This window comes from Diplotaxodon limnothrissa, linkage group LG7 (assembly GCF_057381915.1).
Source record: "Diplotaxodon limnothrissa isolate DT_005_m linkage group LG7, D_limnothrissa_male_GT1.1, whole genome shotgun sequence".
NCBI classification, from domain to species: domain Eukaryota; kingdom Metazoa; phylum Chordata; class Actinopteri; order Cichliformes; family Cichlidae; genus Diplotaxodon; species Diplotaxodon limnothrissa.
Genome location: NC_140602.1, coordinates 36,977,569 through 36,997,022, shown reverse-complemented (window position 1 = coordinate 36,997,022; position 19,454 = coordinate 36,977,569). Strand labels below are relative to the sequence as shown.

The window sequence follows — 19,454 nt, the reverse complement described above, 5'->3', positions numbered from 1 at the left end:
GAGAATATGCTAAATTTCACAGGTTTGTAATAAAGGGTAAATTCTCAAAGAAGGCCTGTGGGCTAGGAGATGATACCCTAGATTGTGTCACTTTTTTTCTTTGATTATAAAGTTGGAAAAAAATAAAAAGAAGTTATAAATTAAACCTATGTGAAAATAAGCTGGCTGCTGTCAGATGTAATGACGGTGAGGCAATGAAGTTGATTACACATGTATATGTGCTCAGTGATGCATGCTGGGAGTATGTGCATTTCTTTTCTTTTTTTTAGACACTTTCTCATGTATTGACGAATTTCGGCAAAATCTCCAGTGGAAGTGCCAAAATGATGGTGGAGTTCTTCTCTTCAGCGATGGTGTTCAGGGTCTGAAGGTAGCGCAGCTGCAGGGCTGACGGAGACTCTGCAATCACCAGGGACGCCTCCTTCAACGCCCGCGATGCGCTCATCTCCCCCTCTGCTGCGATCACCTTAAGAGGAGAAACAGGAGGGAAGAAAATGAAAAGAGCGCCTTGATCTCACAGCCCAGTGGAAGAAGCCTCTACACCCACAGTTACGACTATTCTTATTACAAAATCTTGCAGAATTCCTTTTTTCTGGGTTGCGATAGATTTCTTGTTTTATTTGTAAATCTCCTTTAAACCAATTTTTAAAATCTCCAATAACCTATTGTTTAAAAGGATTAGACCAGTATGTAACCTTACAAACTACATAAATCTCCCAATGTTACTTTTTTCTCCTTTTTATGAAATTGAAGTGTAGAAAAATAACAACAATCGATAAATGCAAAAGAAGGACACAGGAAACTGGAAGGCAAAAAGCTGAGTGCTATTTGAATACTTTCAAAATAGGTCAGTGTTTCCCACACATTAGGAAATGAATGGCCAGACAATCCACTTGATCTTATTTTGAAATTCAGTTGCTGCTAATTTGCAGCATTTCGTCTCTCAGATGGTCCTCGAAGACATTTCCCTTAAAAGACTTGTGTTTAGACAGTGATATGGAGATGTAGAACCGCCTTACCTTGGCTCGGGCCTCACGGGTGGCCTCAGCCTCAGATGCCATGGCTCTCAGTAGCTGAGGGGGCAGTTTCACATCTTTGATCTCCACCCGCTCCACTTTGATTCCCCAGTCATCTGTGGCATTGTCCAGAGTGACCTGAGGAGACAGCCATGCAATATACCGTTTGTAGTACCACATCTGTAAAAATAGAACGTATGTTTAAAAAACCCTCAACAACAATAGATTTTATCGCAAAGTTTTTAAATGAATGAGAAGGATGTCCCTCATCTTTCAAAGTTTTACATTTTTCAGAACTGTCCAGCAGATGGAGCTGACAGTGGTGACACGTTTCTCTCACAAAGCAGAGAAACAGACACACATTTTACATCTACACACTGTCACACACTGCATGTCTATTTTTACATTTTATGAGCAAAAGAATTCATGAAAAAGTGTCTATTGGTCATTGTTGATCATACTATGATTATACAACTCTTCTGAGAGTGGAAGCTGTTACTGCTACAAAGATTTACCAGTGGGAATTTTTGCCCATTCATCCAGAAGGGCATTTGTAAGGTCAGACACCAGTGTTAGACAAAGGGGCCTGGCTCACAAACTCCATTCTAGTTCATCCCAGTGGTATTCAGTGGACTTTCAGTCAGCTTCTTCAACACAAAATTCATCCAACCATGCCTTTGTGGACTTTGCTTTGTATACTAGGGCACAGTATGTAACAAAAAAGGTCTTTCCCCAGGCTATTCCTACAAAGTTGGAAGCATAGAATTGTCCAAAATGTCTTGTTAAGCTGAAGCAGTGAGATTTCCCTTAAGTGGACGTAAGAGGCGCAGGCCAAACCCAGCTAAACAATCCAACGGCATTGCTGAATTCAGCGAGTAAGAGGTGTGGTCACAGACATTTGTCCACTTCCTGAAGTACCTCCTGATCACTGTCTCTGTGACTCTGAATTAGAAATAAATATTTAATCATTTACAGCAGCTCAGCATAAACTGGAAGTAAAAGTTTAATGGAAAAAATAAATAATTAAATTCTAAAGCAAACTAAAAGCTGGACTCGTCATAGAAACATGGGATTAGCTAAGCTTCACTCAGTTTACAGCAGTTTGTTAGTTTAACAGTAACACACAGTTCGGGTGACAGCTGCATTATGCACCTGGTAAACAAGGCTCAGAGCAAGATGGCATCTCAAAATGCCTTAACAATGAGCCAATAGAGACAGAAGGACTTCACAGAGATGAGGGAATACCTTTTGGATATACCACATATAACAAATGTGTAAGGTCATACCCTTGGACACACCCTTAGAGTGACAGCTCAAAGGCTTATTGGACAATGTAAACGATGTAAAAAAAAAAAAAAAAAAGAAGTAAATTTTGGAAGTATATAATTATTTCTTGCATGTTTTGGGGTCACAGTTACAGCTAAGAGAAAAGCTGAAGGAGTTTACCTGCATAAAATGTGCAATGTGTTCACAGTCAGACAGAATCTCTGCCAGGTTCTTGTTACTCAGAACATTCCTCAGGGTGGTTTGGGCCAAAAGCTGCGTAGCAGCATCTGCATTACTGACATTAGCCACGGCCAGAGTAGGATTCTGGACCCGGTAGTAGACCAGGGCATCAACACACACTGCCACAGAGTCTCTGGTCAAAACCTGAGAGAAGAACAGTGTTTACACAATACTGTGTAATAAGCTAAAAAACTACAAATAAAATAACTACGCACAGTTATTATTACATGAGCTGAATTCCAGTGAAAGTGATCTGCTTAATGTAACTGGAAGGGTGCATGTCGTACCTCTTGTGGTGGGATGTTAAAGGTGACGGTGCGCATGTCCACATTAATAAAACTGTCAGTGCACGGCAAGACGAAGAACAAGCCTGTGAAATCACAAGAATGCAAATAGTTTCAACAAAGACTAACGCTACAGTAAACACAATAATGAGGAAGCTTCCTCACAAATGTTTGAAAAGACCAGGATGAATGAGATCCTGGCAGGAGGCCAAGTCAAGCTCTCGCTTTATGAGACTGCAGCTGTACTGACAGCAAGGCAAAGCCGTGGATATTTGCAGCTTTCATTAGCCTGTTTCAAGTCACTATGATTGAATTAGTGCATCAAACAATACTAGTGAAATAGACATGTGCTAGGTGTGCAATCATTTAGCAAACATTAACACCACACCGGATAGAGAGTGGTTGGATGCCATTCCTGTCAAGATATTGTAAATTTAAATGGTGAGATCACAGACATCTGTTCAGGAGGGGCAATGATGATAACAACAGTCTCCCTGTGCCACTTCCACCATGAAATCTGAAGCACTCTCAGTCAGACAAGTAAAAAGGTCCCAGTTGGTCTAATACAGTCTGAAAAACATCTTGTGATGCACATAAGCATGTTTATCGATAAAAATCTCAGTTTCAGGCAGAATGAAAGATTTTACAGTAAACTTTCTGTCACGGTCGGACGGCCCTTTCCGGACGACCCTGCTTGTGTTTATGTTTTCTGTATATATGTTTGCTTCTCCCTCCCTGGCCCTCGGGGTTGTTTACGGAAGTGCGCGCCGTGGGAGAGGCGTGTCCTGGCGACTGTCGTCATTGGGAGTCCCTCTTCGCTGTTGCCGGCCCACCTGCAGCTGATTACCTGACCAGTGGTTGGTAATCATTCCTCCAGGCTAGAAAGGGGTATTTAACCTGGACTCGCGGCGACAGTCGACGTGGGATTATTACTCCGAACTGGTATAGTCTGTGCGAGCAGTGTGAGTGTGTTATTCGGCTAGCGTGTGGCTAACGCTGGATTTTCCTTCTTCCTCCAGGAGGGGCGAGCGGAGAAGCGAGTTGGGGAGCACACACACTAAGGGAGTTACTACACGGAACGCACTGGGAGCAAGGGACGAGCACGATTGGAAAATTGCACTTTTGAATGGATTGTTGGACTTATCTGTTTCACTGTAAATAAACGCACTGTGTTTCTGTGAGCAAGAACCGCGCCTGGGTCCCTCTTTTCCGTGACACTTTCTTTGTGAGCCCGTAGATAGAGAAGCCAAGAATTGCAGGTTGCAGGTGCTATTATTAACCCCATGTTGTCATAAACTCAAGCCCGGGGCTCTCTGAGGAGCCACGTTTCAGCATTTTGAGAGGACACTGCTTGGTTTTTAGATCTAGTACAACAAGAAATCAAAGATAAAGAGACAGTGAGTTGTGAGGTGTATGCAAATTGTACCTCGTGGGAGTCTGTATTTTTTACTTCTATGCTTCTAACAAATCTGCTGCCATTCAAAACACAAGTTACATAACTGATCGCATGGATAAGGCATTCAGAAAAATATGCTGTAGCGCTTGAACAGCTCTGTGGGTGCAGGTTCCCTCGGGCCCCTGTGTGGGGCCTGAGTGAACCTGCACCCATGCCCACTTTGTCTGTGGTCTTGTTGCTATAAAGCCTACCAAAAAAATCACATTTTAATTTTTAGCTATGACATGCCTTGTGTCATTCTGCCCAACAGCAGGAAGAAAACGCTCTTGTAAACACAACACAACAGGACCCACTGCCCCCATGCTTCTCTTTGATTCTTCCTATGGTTTTTTTTTTTCATGGTTTTAACAACACAAATATTGGACTGTCAATCAGTGTCTCAAAAACTACACTATGGACTGTCACAAAATAGTAAGTAACACACATTACGTGCCCCCCCCCCCCAAATGAGAAATCCTCAGGATTTACTGGAGGAATTGGCACTACATTTGGTTACCAGATGATGCATGGTAATGTTTCTGTGATCCCCCAAAATGAAGTTGGCTTTTGCGACTTTGAGTCGAGTTGTTTAAAAAAACATTAAGTGGATTTCCATGAAATTTGGTACACGCATTAATATGCCCCGAGAATCAACAGCAATTGCTTCTGTGATTTCATGACTCTTTTTGTCATCTGGTGCCATCATCAGGGTGCATAATTTGCCCAATACTTTGCTATATGAACAAAACGGATCATACATCTAATCAGTACTTTCTTCACGTCGGCATTTTAACAACCACACTGTAATGACACTTGGATATACATTATGTAACTTTTTGCGCTCCCTTGCAGACTGATAGAATTAGAGGTTTTTGTAGTAAAGTAACCGCAACCAAACAACTGGTGTGCTCTACAAAACAAAGGGTGGAAAAAAATGTAACTCAACAATACACATCATATATGAAAAAATTATGTTTAGGTCAATCAGTCCAGTGACTGTGGTCAGCTGTGTGACGATGGGTAAGTTTCCTACACTGTTTGTCTGAATTTAATGCAAGAAAAAAAACCCTCCAATTTAAAGCTCAGCTGATAGCAACTGATGTCATTAAGTCTGCCAATAAAAGCAGTAATCAATATTAAATTTATTGACTGCATCTAAAATAACGGACAATCTAAATCGCTGGTAACAGGACACTGACTAGTGCTTGTTCTCCTCCCGCCCATTTGAAGCAGCTCTGTATTACGGTAGCTAAAAGTGAGCCACTGAAACACTTAAACAAATGTCCAACAACTGACATTTGCAAAGAAATGTCAGGACATTTGAATGATGATCCATGCAACCACAGCTGAGCATGAAAAATATATTATCTATGAGTTAAAGACTACTAACATTTCAATAAAGGAACTGTATATTTAGATGACTATTTAAAAAAAAAACACGATGGTGTAATAAAAAGAGAAAAAGAAATAAAACATGACTTCTTACCTGGTCCTTTGGCTCCTCCTGACAAAAGGCGCCCCAGGCGAAAAATAATAGCTCGCTGGTACTCCTTCACAATCTGTATACAGAGAAAAACAACCCCAAGGTCATATATAATATGTAAGTAAGTATGAGTAATTTCTTTTTCTTGCAGCTAGATATGGAGGTATTCTTATGCATGCTACTTTTAAAAAGAAACGAGTTTTCCTGTAAAGTAAAGATGCATTTTATCTGGGTGAATGGTAAACAACCATGCGTCACCAGCTTTTAAAAGGTGTTTCTAAAATAAAACAAATAGCACTGTAATTTAAGTAGCTGACCACAATACACATCCATATGGAGATGGGCAGAGTAATCAGCAGGAAAATGAGGGAGAGCCCAACCAGAATCCTGCCACAAAAGCCAATGTCAGTGTTTGGGTTCTCCAAAGCTGGGGAAAGAAGACAGACAGCATGATTTCAACTGGTTTGTACCAACTATGAGAATATATTAATGCATAGTGAATCTTGTATATTTGGACATATCTGCATGTATATTCTTCTAGATGCTAAGAAATTATATTTTAGATTTTATTTTTATTTATTTTATTTTTCAAAGGTAAAATGGAAGGGAAAAATCCTAATCTATTTGGCCCTATGTGAAAAAGTAATTGCCCCCTTTCAGCCTTTCAAATAGTTGAATCAAGAAATCCCTTAAATAGAACCTGTCTGACAAAGCAGGTAAGCTAAAAGATCTAAAAAAAAACAAAAAAACAATGCAACATGCCACAATCTAAAGAAACAAAGTGATTGACAATCTATCACTCTGGAAAGTGCTCCATTTCTAAAGCTTTGGTACTCCAGCAAACCATTTTGAAAGACGCTATCAATGAATGGAGAGAACTTGTAATGTTAATAAATCTTCCCAGGAAGAGGCTGCCTACCAAATTTACTGGAAGAGCACATCAACGATTCATCTACGAGGTCACAACAGAATATAAAACAACATCTAACGAACAGTATTCATGAATCAACAATAAGAAGGATATCAGCAAGAGTGCCAAGGAAAAAACACAATGCTGAACAAAAAGGCTTTTTTTGTGTGAAACACATGTGGCCAGTCATCCAAACACCTGACTGCAGTTCTTGATTCTAAGAGTGGCACAATCAGTTACTAGGTTTAGGTGGCAATTCCTTTTTTACATAGGACAGGTAGGGTTTGGATGGCTTTTCCCCCTTAATACATAAATGGAAAGTGCATTTTGCGTTTGCTGTGGTTTTCTTTATCTAATCTGAAAATTTGTTGATAACCTGAAACATGTAACGCAAACAAATTAAGAAATCAGCTCTCTACTTCTGTCAATCCATTCAACAGACAAAATTAGAAGTCAGAATGCCATGAACGGCTTATACTTAACTTACAATAATTTTTTTTTGTGTTTTTTTTTACAGTAATTAACATGTATGTTACGTGGTTTAATACTGTTTCTTGAACGCTACTGTCTTGTAAAACATTACTGGACGGTTAAGGTGTGAGTGGAACTTATTAACGGCTTATTAACGGTCAGAGCTAGCTAGCTCGTTTTTTAAGTAATGATCACTAAAAAAAATATGTACTTCTACCAACATTTAATTAGAAATTTCACGCTAATCTAAAAGTAAAACTTTCAGCTAAGTGCCGACTTAAAGAAAAAGCCAAATAACTCGGCTGGGCCAAAGTTCACTGACTTTATGAAGCCATCTCTGTCCAGCTATCAGTAAAAGGCGTAGAAAATTAAGCAGCCGTTACCTAACTGCCGTTCGCGACTTCGGGCTCGTTTCATTTCAGCATCTTCGTTGTCGTCAGCCATAGTCCCGGCCAAATAATAAATAACTAACAGTGACAGCAGGAAATGACAGCGATATATTGATTCACTATGGGCGACAGCCAGTTAGTGCGAGGTGACGTTTACCCAAGTTTTTACTTGCAGTAATCTGACGCAAGGGGGCGTGGCTGAGACCAGCTCCATCCCACGTCCTGGAAGACCCCATAACTGTAGAAAACATTGGAAAAACCACCCGGAGAAGAGAACGAGGAAGTTTCATATTCAGTTCACTATTGTTCATGCTATACAAACGTCTGGAGTCACTTCTCATTTCTTAATGTTTTGCTAAGAAATGTTTAAATATATGCGGCAAAACAAACAGAGTATAAGGTGAACACAGTTTGTTCTAATTACCTTGAAAGTCAATATTTGGTGTGACCACAGTCATTCTTCACAGTCTGAACTTTCTCAGGAAAGCTTTCCAGTATTTTCTCTAAGTGGTCTTCAGGAATAGTTCTCCTAGTTTCTTGGACATTCAGAGCTCTCCTTTGGATGTTGACTTCCTTTTTTAAATTTTTCTGTCAAGATGATGCCAGTAATGTTGAGTTCCGCGCTCTGGGGAGGCCAATCCATCATCGACTTCCATTGTGAGTTTCTTCTATCCAGGTATGTTTTCACTGCACTGACAATGTGTTTGGGACTGTCGCACTGAAAAAAATGAAGGCATTGCATAGTGGATCAAAATCTAAGAGTACTTTTCTGCATTCAATACTATCAATTTTATCAAGGTCCCCAAACACCATAGGCTTTAAATGAATTACATCACAGGACCTCTTTGCGTTTTACAGATTGATGTAGACGCTCACTATTGCACCTCTTTCCTGACCTCTTATGTACATGTCAACAATGATCTGAACCAAAAATGTCAAGTTTGGATTCATCACTCAATAAGACCTGCTAATATTTGGTCGAGTTCTTGTGCAATTTGGCATACCGATACAATCTTTTCCCTAATGCCCTTCTGTAAGACCTTCAGATTGTGTTTATCTGCTGTAGAAAGTATTTTATGCCCGACACTTTTTCTTTTGTTTTCTACTGGTTTAATTTCAAAAGAAACATTTTAGAGTCTGAAAAAACATTGCTTAAAAATTAATAGGAATAAATAAGAAAAAAATTACAACAAATTATAGGTCCTTGGAAGCAAAATATAAAGATGTGAGGAGTGGCTCAAGACTTGTAAAACTAATTTGATTGATCTGTCCTGACTTTGTCATTCTTATCCCTACTGAAGTCTCATTAAAAGAAACAAAACATGTCAAGTCAAACTGAATGTGTTCAGTTCGATGGGGAGATATTTATACTAGATGTATAAGCATCGCCTCTGGTTTGAAACAAAAAAATTTCTCATATTCTAGACTTTCACACAGATCAAAGTATCCTGTGACCACCAAAAGCTAATACTTAACTTTTGAGTCCAAAGCATATTTGACCCAATATTTATACTGTATTTCCAATATTATACTGTTTGCTTACATTTTGAAGCCTAATATATAGCATTAATGATGTCACAAATATGTGCTTGACTTAAAAATGTGCATGTAGGTGTTGGCATCTGAAGCTGAGATGAGATGAGTTGAATATTTTAAAAAAAATGGCAGAACCTTTAAGTGAGACATTGAGCTCAGTGCTTGGAGCTCACATTTTTTATTTAAGATGGTCTGATACACCAATAGACCTTGTCAGACAATTCAACTGCAAATGAGCTTAAAAACATTATGTAGTCTGCACCGCCTCATGAGGTTAAAGAAAGATCAGCAAGGTTGACTTTCTTATGGCTTCCTCACATACAAAAAATGTAGTGGAAGTAACAGTCTACTCCATAGGTGTCAAACTCTGGCCCGTGGGCCAAATTTGGCCCGCAGCCTAATTACATTTGGCCCGCGAAGCCATACCAAATTACTGTTAGAGCTGGCCTACTGGTATTATACAGCTAATATATATATTGTTTAGTATTAAGCTTTGCTTGTTCCATATTCAGTTTTCCAGCAAAACTTATTTGAGTCCATAAGAAAAGATTCATTCTTAAATCTGGAGGAAGATTTTTTTTTCAATAAATATTAACGTTAGCTCGCGACTTTGTTCCAGTTTTAAATTTTGGCCCACTGTGTATTTGAGTTTGACACCCGTGGTCTACTCAGTGTGGCAGCTGGAGCCTATTTAAATTAACCTGCTATTTACAGGCTACTGTCGAGGGTAATGCTAACAACTGAAAGTAGCTTCCATTAATAACCCAGGCAATGAAATATTTTCAGTGAATTTATGCGACAGCAGTCAGAGATTTCATTCCACGTTGACATGATAGCGTCACACAGTTGCGGCAGATTTGTTGGCTGTGCATGTGAATCTCCTGTTCCATAAAATCCCAAAGATGCTCTATTGGGTTAAGATCTGCTATTTGACTGCAGTAGCTTTGTGTTATCCTTCTGGGAACAACCATCAGAAAATGTGTACACTGTGGTTTGAAAGGAACTGACGTGGTCAACACCAATACTTAGGCAGGCTGTGGTGTCTAAATAATGCTCAATTGATAAAAAGTGGCCCAAAGTCTGCCATACCATTTAAACCACCAGCAGCCTGAATTGTTGATACAAGACAGGATGGATCCATACTTGTATGCTGTTTACACCAAGTTCTGATCCAACACCCAACTGTTGCAGTAAAAATCGACAGTCATCAAACCAGGCAGTGTTTTTTCAATCTTCTATTGTTTGGATCATTCTCTGTAAGCCCAAGCAGCAGTTATCAAGCAGCTAAACAGGTGTACCTGATAAAGGCACACCTGTTTAGCTATTTAGCTATTTAGAGTCCTCCACCTGACGTGGTTCAAGTGTTCCAGTGTTTTGGCATTGTTCTTTCATCAATGGAGAACATTTCTGCCAAGGGCACATCTGTAAATACCTGATTACAGCTTCTCCAGTAAGCCTCCTCTCTACTTGTTACTGTTGCCTCCAGAGGCATTTTAGAAAGTAAGACATGCTTCAAAATGACATGAGATTGATTTACAGGTTAAAAAAAAAAGCAACCATAAAAACCTGTTGAATACTAAACATGAGAGTTGGTCAGTCTCTGTAGGCTGGAAGACTACCTATGTACCAAAAGACTATTGCAGGGGCCCAGGTTTGAGTCCTTTCCTGTAAGCTCTATTTTTATGTTATAATAATATTAAAAGGCAAAAATAAATCCTAAAAAAAACAAAACACAAACAAATAAAAAAAAAGACTAGACTGCACAAGCCACCAAATAATTGGAAAAGGTTTTATCCACAGAACACTTCTGATATAATCTGTGGCTGAAAGAATCATTATCTTTATGCAGTTAATCCTGAATTTGGCACTGAAGTTTGCTTACTTTATTTTATTATCTTTATATTCATTTTAACACTGCTACACCTACGAGTTCAATAATGAAATGTTGAAGGATGTGAATGCATCAAAACTGGGATTTTTTTCTTTTCTTTTGCTCTAAATCAGAATTAATAATTATCAAAGAAAACGGTATTTTGAGGAAAAATTAATAGGCCACGGTATTTTAAATCCCTTTACAGATCCCTACAGAACATGCACAAATGAAGATAAAGCCATCAGGATTAAATTTTACAGTCAGTAATGAAATACAAAATTGGAGCAGATTTAGAGCGTATAGACCATATGTAGACACCAGTTGACGAAGTGCTAGTGTATTTTTTTTCTTTTGGATCAATCCTTATTTGTAAGCTCCTTCAGTATTAACACCAATCATTTTAGTGACAGAGCTGGTTGTTGAGTTCAGGTGGTGGCATGCACAGAAAACCCAGGCAAAGTGCAATTATCCTGGGGAAAACTAAGGGATGGTGGCTGTGCATGTTGCAGTGGTCTAGAGCTCCACCTCACCTAATCCTCTTTTAATTAGGGTGAGAGAAAATGTGGAACCCCTCCTGGATTAGTCACAGCACATTGACAAAGCACCAAGCTGGGACCAGTGTACAAGACTGGTGGCCAATGTGGCCAGTTAGGTACAGCTAAGACCCTCTCATGTGTGAAAAAATACCCCTCCATCTCCCCGAGGCTACCTGGGCTTCGGGCTTCCTGCAGCTGAAACCAAAGTGTCTTTGGTCTCTGGTGAACTGGGAGGATAAGTTACAGCATATGATTCGCTCATTTCCAATCCTTCCCCCATTTTCACTCTCACTTGATAGGCTATTCTATCTGCAGCCAGACTTGCTCCCTATTATCCACCCTTTTTGCTAATCCTACAGGGTACTTTGTCCTCCTCGTTATCTTTCCTCATCCCTAACTATCTCTCTTCATGCTCTATCTGCCCATTTCTCAGTCTCTCCTTTTCTTAGCCAATAATGGAGGTTCAGCTTCATGCCGATGGGGATTAAGGTGAACAAAAGAATCAATTAGGATCCAAATAGTCCACACAAGTACTTGAAGTGTCTAGATAGGGCTAACATTAGCTAGTTTGATGTATCACAGTACAAAGAAATGTGATCAATTATAAATTACAGAGAGCCACATCAGCATCCTGCAGACTTTATCCAAAATGAAAAGTAGCAGGTGTAAATAAATGTTTTTTTTTTTAAACTTGCCTGGAAATGTTACATTTGATCCTAGTAGCACTGTTTTCTTCAAATAAAAATAAACAAAAGTATAAGGCAAAAGTATAAGACTAGAGACGTTTGGTAAGCGATTTAATAATTGACCACTAGGGGTCATTGAGGTGGTTCCTCATCCACTGTGTCACTATTAGCAGGCAGCCACACAGAGCAGTGAGTGAACTGTTATGACAAAAAAATGTGCTGGATGTAGAAGTGAATGGGCAGATATATGACTACAAAAACAGCTGGCAAGTTGTTACAATACAAACTGAGGCGTCAAACATAGGCTGGTGCAGCACAAACAGAAAAAAACTGAAAGCAGAGCATAGTTTGTCTGACGCACTGCACAGGAGAATTGCTATAGACCTCACTGTACAGGGATCCTCTTATTGATATATGGATATTTATGTAGTTTATGCCAATATATCTCAGGAATAACACTGATGAGAAACGGCTTTGGATTAATAACATGACTAGACAGCAGTCATTATATTTTTCCATAAAGAATAATTTCACTGTCTGATCCAGTCAGAATAAAGTATTTCAACTTGTTTCCAGCTATTTATATACCCATTGGGGCATCAGTTGTTTTATGTTTGAATGCAACAGTGATAGACAGTTACAACATCAACTCAGAATTGCCAGAAACGTCATGACTGAACATAAATACGTAAATAACGACTTTAATCAGTTGGAATGTTACGACCCCCTCTGCTAGGCGACAGGAGGGGATAAACATACACAAGCCCTCTCACAAAATCAGAGTAAATAAGGGGTTTTATTACAAACAAACTGAAAACCGACGGGGCTGTTCAACAGACCACCGGGGAAACAATTAATACACAAAGAAAAGAACAGGCAAGAGTAAAAGCTAAGGGTTAACTAAAGTGGGCAGCAAACACAAGAGTCTAATAAAACTAAGGTTAGCTGTATATCAGGTTACAAACACAGTTCAACTATTAGGCAGACAAGACGGCCACTGCATGTTCACATCAGCACAACAATCCCCCACAGTGTGACGAATCTTCAGCCTTTTTATACTCCCAGGTGCAGACAATCAGCCAGTCAATTGGTCTCGGAGTGTCATGGGATCTCCAGGCAGCCAATCGTCCGCAAGGTCTGGCACACTGTGATCTGCATAAAAGAAGGCTGGCACAGGACTCCCAGCAGCCAGTCATCCACGAGTCCTAGCACACTTAGATTTGCATAAACACAAAAGGGTAGTCTCACTCTCTCCAAGGCCCAGGGCCGTAACATGGAATGAAATGAGGACCAGGCATTGAGCTGATAATTCACTCATAGAAAAATCCAGAAAATAAAATGGAACGCGCATTTTAAAAACTGATCAACAACCTCTGCGATACTGTGCACACTGAAATTTAAATATCTTATCCTGTGATGGACGAACCTGCCACAAGCCCTGTGTCAGCAGGGTAGACTTGAGTTATATGTAGGAGAAGCCAAAACAAAGAAAAATCAAAATCATGTGGTTGAAAAATAATTACTTACTATTCTTCATTTTTCTGACCTACTTTTAATTCTGTACTCCTCTAATATCACTATAATCCATACATCCACATATATTTTAGTTTTCCAACAAAAACAATCAGCACCTAATAACAATCAAATTGCCAAACAATATTAGATGGAGGTAATTAAATGCTTCAGCAACTGCTAAGCCACATTTTTCCTTATACTGTCTAAACTCATGACTGCTTCCTAAAGGTCACCTTGTTTCTTTTATCCAAAAGAAAGCAAAGACTGATGAAATGATGTGAAGCAACCTTGCAACATTCCCATTATAAGATTAAACCATGATGGAGTCATATATTCTTGTCATGACTTGGCAGGCCGCTTCATGTGTGATGAACACTTTTGACAATGAGTTAATACATCCGTTAAGAAAACTAACAAAGTATGATGTTTAATTTAGAAGCTTTTTAAATGCACTCTACATAAGCATCACACAGTCAGTGTTGGTGGGCTAAATGGGAACATAAAAGCAGAGATGGCTCAAGCCGAAGCAACGAGTAGCACACTGGACAAACTTCAGTGGACTTCAGCTCTTCCTGCCTTAGACCCGATAACACTGGGTGGCAGTGTGTACCTCTAAACAGGAAAGATTTCACCTCCTGCCTCCAGCAGAGGAGCTCAGTCTGTGAGAGGCACTGAGGTTTGACCACTCTGAAGCTTAACTGAGGCAAAAATATTCCACAAAAGACCTTACCACAGGGTCCGAGTCTCTATTAATTAGTTTTCCTCACCTTCAAAATACTGTTAAAAAAATAGAGATTTTTGTGACATATTATAATCGATATGCCGTACTCAGGGCTGGGCAACACATAATCGATATACAAATATACTCCACTGTACTGTTTAATCAATCTTTTAATCTAAATAATATTAGAAACCTCAAAACTTCTGCATTTCAGACTTATTTACATACAATGTTTGTCTCATTTTATTTTTTCTTTTGTTTACTGGGAGCAGATTGGCATTAGCGGCAAACAAAAATGTTAACATTTTGTACAGACAGCACAGAAACTAATTTCCAATGCAGCTTAATCTCTCAAAGACTTGTAGTGAGCTCTTCCATATAAGCAGTGCATTATTCTCTGAGCCGGAGGGGATTTATCAAGTCTGCATGGAAGAGCAAGTAGGGTCAATTATAAAATCACACTACCGTATATGTTTTTTCCTCTTCTTTTTTGGGGGGGACGGGGGGAAGGGGTCTGTATATAGTTTCAAAGAATCAAATGCAATATGATAAAAAAGAAAAATCTATTTACTTTTGTATATGTAATACCAGATTATCCTGGAAAAGTCTGCAAATAAGCCTCGAACACACGAGTTTACTCCAAAAGTTGACAGCGAAGATGGAGGTCACAGAGGTCACGGTGAAGATAAGCTGAGAACTTGTAAATCCTGTCAATTTGTTTTCAAATTACTGCAGTAACAGCATGCGAGGTGTTGTTTCCGTGTATTATGGTAATGTAATAGTTGAGGCAGGCCTTGGTCTGCAGCTCCTGTTTGTTCGCAGGTACTGCGCTTGCTGCGTTTGGCATTCTGCTCCACTTCTCCCACTGAAATGAGTTCTCTCTCTCTCCCTCTAAACTTACAGAGGATGTGGCGCCCACACAGCTGTTCTCCCCTGAGCTGGCGTACATAAAACATAAAAGGCGAGCCTATATGAAAAATGCACAGAGCGCTGGAATATAATGTGCTTGATACCCTGCTGCTGTCGGGCAGGAGAGAGATAAAGAGAGAGGCCTGCCCTGGATAGATTCCTTTTCTGCAAAATTCGTTTGACTGCAGGCTTGGATGGATGCCTGTGCAAACATTTACTCACCACGCTCAATCCATGGATCACATTACAAAGATTGATTGTTCACTTGCCTCTCACCCTCCACTGTTTCATTGGACAATGTGAAATCAAATGGGATTTTTTTATTATTTTTTTGAAAGAGGAGTATCTGAGGGGTAGAGTTGTTATGCACAGAATAAGTGCTTCTCGGGGAGATGTGAAACGGGTGCGTGTGTTTTCGAGCAAATTCCTCCCATTGTTCTTGTGTATTCCAGATGAATTGAAATGCTGAGTGCCAGACAGTGAAAACAAATCAAAATGATTGTTCGAGTTGAAAGAGTGGCACGTGGCACCGTGTTTCTCTTCCTCATGTCATCTTGTAAATTAGCTGAGCTGCCGTGTGAACTTGTATGGCAATTAATTTGTGACACGCAGGTGATTCGCTACCTACCGCTGCATGATTGCAAAGTTCACTAAAAGTGAAATTATAGACGGGGAACACTGGAATTGCACGCACACTCTTTGGAGAATTTGTAGTCCAATTAAAGCTCAGCGCACAAACACTGCATCGGTGTGGTCGTGCCAAACCATAATCATCATTTCAAGCTATTGCCAAATATTGACTCAGTTGTTTTTAGGGGCCTCTGGGTACTGTATCAAGAAGCCTAACTAAGAAAACAATTGTCCAGGAGGCAGGGAGCAAGGAGTGGAAACTCATAACGACATAATCTGAAAATGACTCTGGTCCCTCGGTGCGCTACAGAGAACCAGATCGAAACAGACATTACTCAGTTCAAGGTGACCCGCAGCTTTTACCCCAGTGTTTTCCAACCAACTACACCAGCCAAAGTGAATCAGACACATATAAGATGTGATTCAGTGCGGCACGCACACGTGCTCCCCCGGTGTTTTAATCAATAGAAAAGTGAAAGCAGGTAAAAATGAGCACAGACACGGCGGGAGATTCTTAGTGTTGCTGTGTCAAAACTGCTCGAGTGAAAGTAAACAGCCGAGAACAGGTGGTTTGACCCCAGAGATGAAAGGTCAGGACACAGGACACTGGTCTCTCTCCTCAGCTAACCTGCTTTCAAAATAACCAAACTGATCCCGGAGACCCAGTACTACAGCAGATTAGCCCCCCTCTGCTGCGTCTTGTCCTCTCCTGCCAACACGTCCGCACTCTCGTTTCCATTTCCCCTCGGTGTCTTCCTCCTATCATCATTTTCCTACACTCCCTCCCTCCCTCCTCTCTCTCGCCCCCTCACATCGTTAGCATTTAGATAGTTGAGAGCAGAGGAGCTTGGGTAATAGGCTTTTCCCTTCCCTCCATCCCTCTTTCTCCTCTTGCTCAAATCAGCTGAAGTAAGAGGGATTAAATCAAAAGAACAACAATGATGATGAGAGCAACTGCGAGGGAGAGAAAGGGAGAATCAGGGGATGGTGGGGGCGGTGGTGCATAACGCTTGATCGGGTATGAGCTCATTAACCCGGGCCTTGACAGAACTGATGTTAGAGGTGATTGGAGATTATCACATTTAGAAGATACTTCATCCCCTTATCTCTCTCTGCTCCGCCCCGCTCGACTCCCCCCACCCCTCCTGCTCCTCCTCGCCCTTCTTTTTCCTTCCACCGCGGCTCTCTTTCTCTCAATTTCATCCAGGTCAGTTGTCCGTGGCTCGATTCTCCTGGGTGCAGGGAAGGCAGGTGGAGCTCGCAGATACCATCGACACTGGTTCCTGTGTCTGCTTGATCTCCTAATTCTGCTTCATTTAAACTTCATCAACTGTTCCACTGGACCGGAAGCAGAGAAGAATGAAAACAGGTTGTGTGGAAACAGCTTTCTCTCCCTAGCTCCTCTTTTGTTGTTCGATCTGATATGATATCCCCAAAGCTGCTGCAGCAGCCCCTACCACCACCCCCACCCCTACACACAAAAACACACACTTCACCTCTACTCCTGAAAGGCACGCTTTGCACTGCAAAAGATGTCCGGGCTTGTTACATGCATACTTACCGTCAGTGAGTCTTAAAAGTTAAAAAGATACTTGATTTTCATTATTTCAGATTCGTATTATGTCTCATGAAGGCTCTTTCTAGCCTTAGATGTATTCTTTTTCTTTGGAATTAAAGACTAGATACTTAAAAATCTGACTGACATTTTTCAAAGACAAGATGCCGTTAGTTCTATTATCTCATTCGCATTAAGTTATCTGGTGAATTGAATTTGACCACAGGTGCAGATGATTTTTCCCTCTGGGTTAGGACTGTCAGCGGGGGTTAGCTCTAAACCCAAACCCACACAACCATAGTTGGAAACTGATTGATGGATTGATAATTAATGGTGTATGCAACTTTATCTGAGACGGCATCATATGAGGTGCTCAAAGTTAAAACAATGCACCTGTTTAGATGTTTAATTCTGAATTGATTAAATGACCCTTTAATTGGGGGGAAAAAGAAGCAAATTTTCTTATAGTGTAAATTAAATATTTTTGGACTTTTAAATTTTAGTCAGGGATCTAATCATAAATCTTTGCACTTTATTAGACTAGGAATTAATCAAACAAATTGCTGGTTTAGTTTTTTTTTTTTTTATTCTTGAAACAAAAACATGTTTTAAAAGATAATTTGGACAAACTGAATCTCATTCTCATTAATTTGTCCGCCACTAATAGAAGAAAATCCGACTTCATGTGTTTCTTGACCTGTGTAACATCTTTTTTGATTAAGTCATTCAATACAGTCTCATTTTTGTGGTGTCAAATAGTGCAATTTTTTTTTCAGTCAACTCACTGGCATCACACAGAACTTGGATCCATTGGCATTACTGGACAGACAGTCTTTATTAATGGTATACTGGGTCTTCGTGCAGTCTTCAAGTTCATCTGTTGGGAACTGGGGAACTCTTTTCTTATTTTTTATACTTCCACTTATACTTTTTTTATACTTACACATTTTTATACCAAATTCTGTGTTTTGCTTTCCCCCTGCAAACAGATGGGTGGGGCTTCTGTGTTCGTTAGAGATGTCCACTCTCTTTGAGATCACAGGGAGCCCAGATTAAAGAAACCTGTTAAAACAGAGTATTTCAAGTAGTTGAAGCCTGACTTTTTGACTCAACCACAAAACGGTGGTCTAAGTTCAAATACAGGAGAATCAGAGTTTAAGGGTTAGAAAACACTGTGTTTTTTTTTGTTTTTTTGCAGTGTGTTTCTGCTACAAGCTCATAAACTCAGACACACACACACACACACAAATTGGGAAAAGTCACTAATCCTGCTGGCCCTGAACACTGTGCATTCCCCTCCCTCCTCCTTTCACACTGGGAAATTTAGCATGCCCTCTCGGCTGAGGCAGAAAATGAGATTACTGTATTTAAATGACTATGGTAATGGTGAGCATGCTGCCAGGCCCCTGTAGGATAAGGGATTTCTACCACGCTCATTGTTAGCAGTTTTGCAAAGTGCCATCGTCCTGCTCCAGCTCACAATGGTAATGTCATTTAAAAGACATTTCTCTTTCTTTCTCGCACCCCCCCCCCCCCCCCCACCCACACACACACCTTTGCTTCTTTTCATGCCCCGCTGTTCCACCATCAGCCCTATGTAGCAGTCCCCAGGAGGGCCGGTCTCTGAGCATGTGTGTGCGTGTCAGCGTTCCCGATCCACCAGTCCAGACATAAGGTGAATATTCTTCTTTCAAAGACGCAGTAGAGTGATTGGACACGGTCAGTCTGTTTTGGAAGACATAATCCAATCCATGTTTGTAATAAAGTGTGCTCTCTAAGGACCAACACCATGCGTCTGCTGTGGACGCAGACACCAGGTGGCCAGTAGGTCAAGTGTTTCATGTACCTGCGTGACTTTTAAAAGTGAGGATTTCTTCTGCTTCCTGAGGATGAAGGAGTTTGGTTTACACCTTTGAAAAAACACTAATGGATGTAAACCACAAAACTTTGTAACTAGATAAACGGATAGTAAACAATAAATTTGATGTATTTTACTTTT

General features: G+C 40.3%; 1 protein-coding gene across 1 annotated transcript; it reads right to left on the bottom strand.

The window, feature by feature from the left end:
* Nucleotides 1-277: 277 nt before the first annotated feature.
* LOC146628711 (stomatin-like) lies at nucleotides 278-7,549 on the bottom strand. Its single transcript, XM_085358031.1, has 7 exons — nucleotides 7,489-7,549; nucleotides 6,042-6,151; nucleotides 5,728-5,800; nucleotides 2,810-2,892; nucleotides 2,463-2,666; nucleotides 1,020-1,154; nucleotides 278-466 (listed from the first exon to the last, which is right to left on the bottom strand). Exons 1-7 carry the CDS (start codon nucleotides 7,547-7,549, stop codon nucleotides 278-280), a joined length of 855 nt encoding a protein of 284 aa, XP_085214157.1.
* Between the last annotated feature and the right edge of the window lie 11,905 nt (nucleotides 7,550-19,454).

What these genes read in the sequence shown, in the direction of transcription:
- LOC146628711 (XM_085358031.1), bottom strand. Translation starts at nt 7,549, where the DNA reads ATGGCTGACGACAACGAAGATGCTGAAATGAAACGAGCCCGAAGTCGC. An exon ending in AAGTCGCGAACGGCAGTTAG is followed by an intron (nt 6,152 to 7,488) that starts GTAACGGCTGCT and finishes TTCTTTCCCCAG; the next exon opens with CTTTGGAGAACCCAAACACT. An exon ending in AGGAGGAGCCAAAGGACCAG is followed by an intron (nt 2,893 to 5,727) that starts GTAAGAAGTCAT and finishes GTGATTTCACAG; the next exon opens with GCTTGTTCTTCGTCTTGCCG.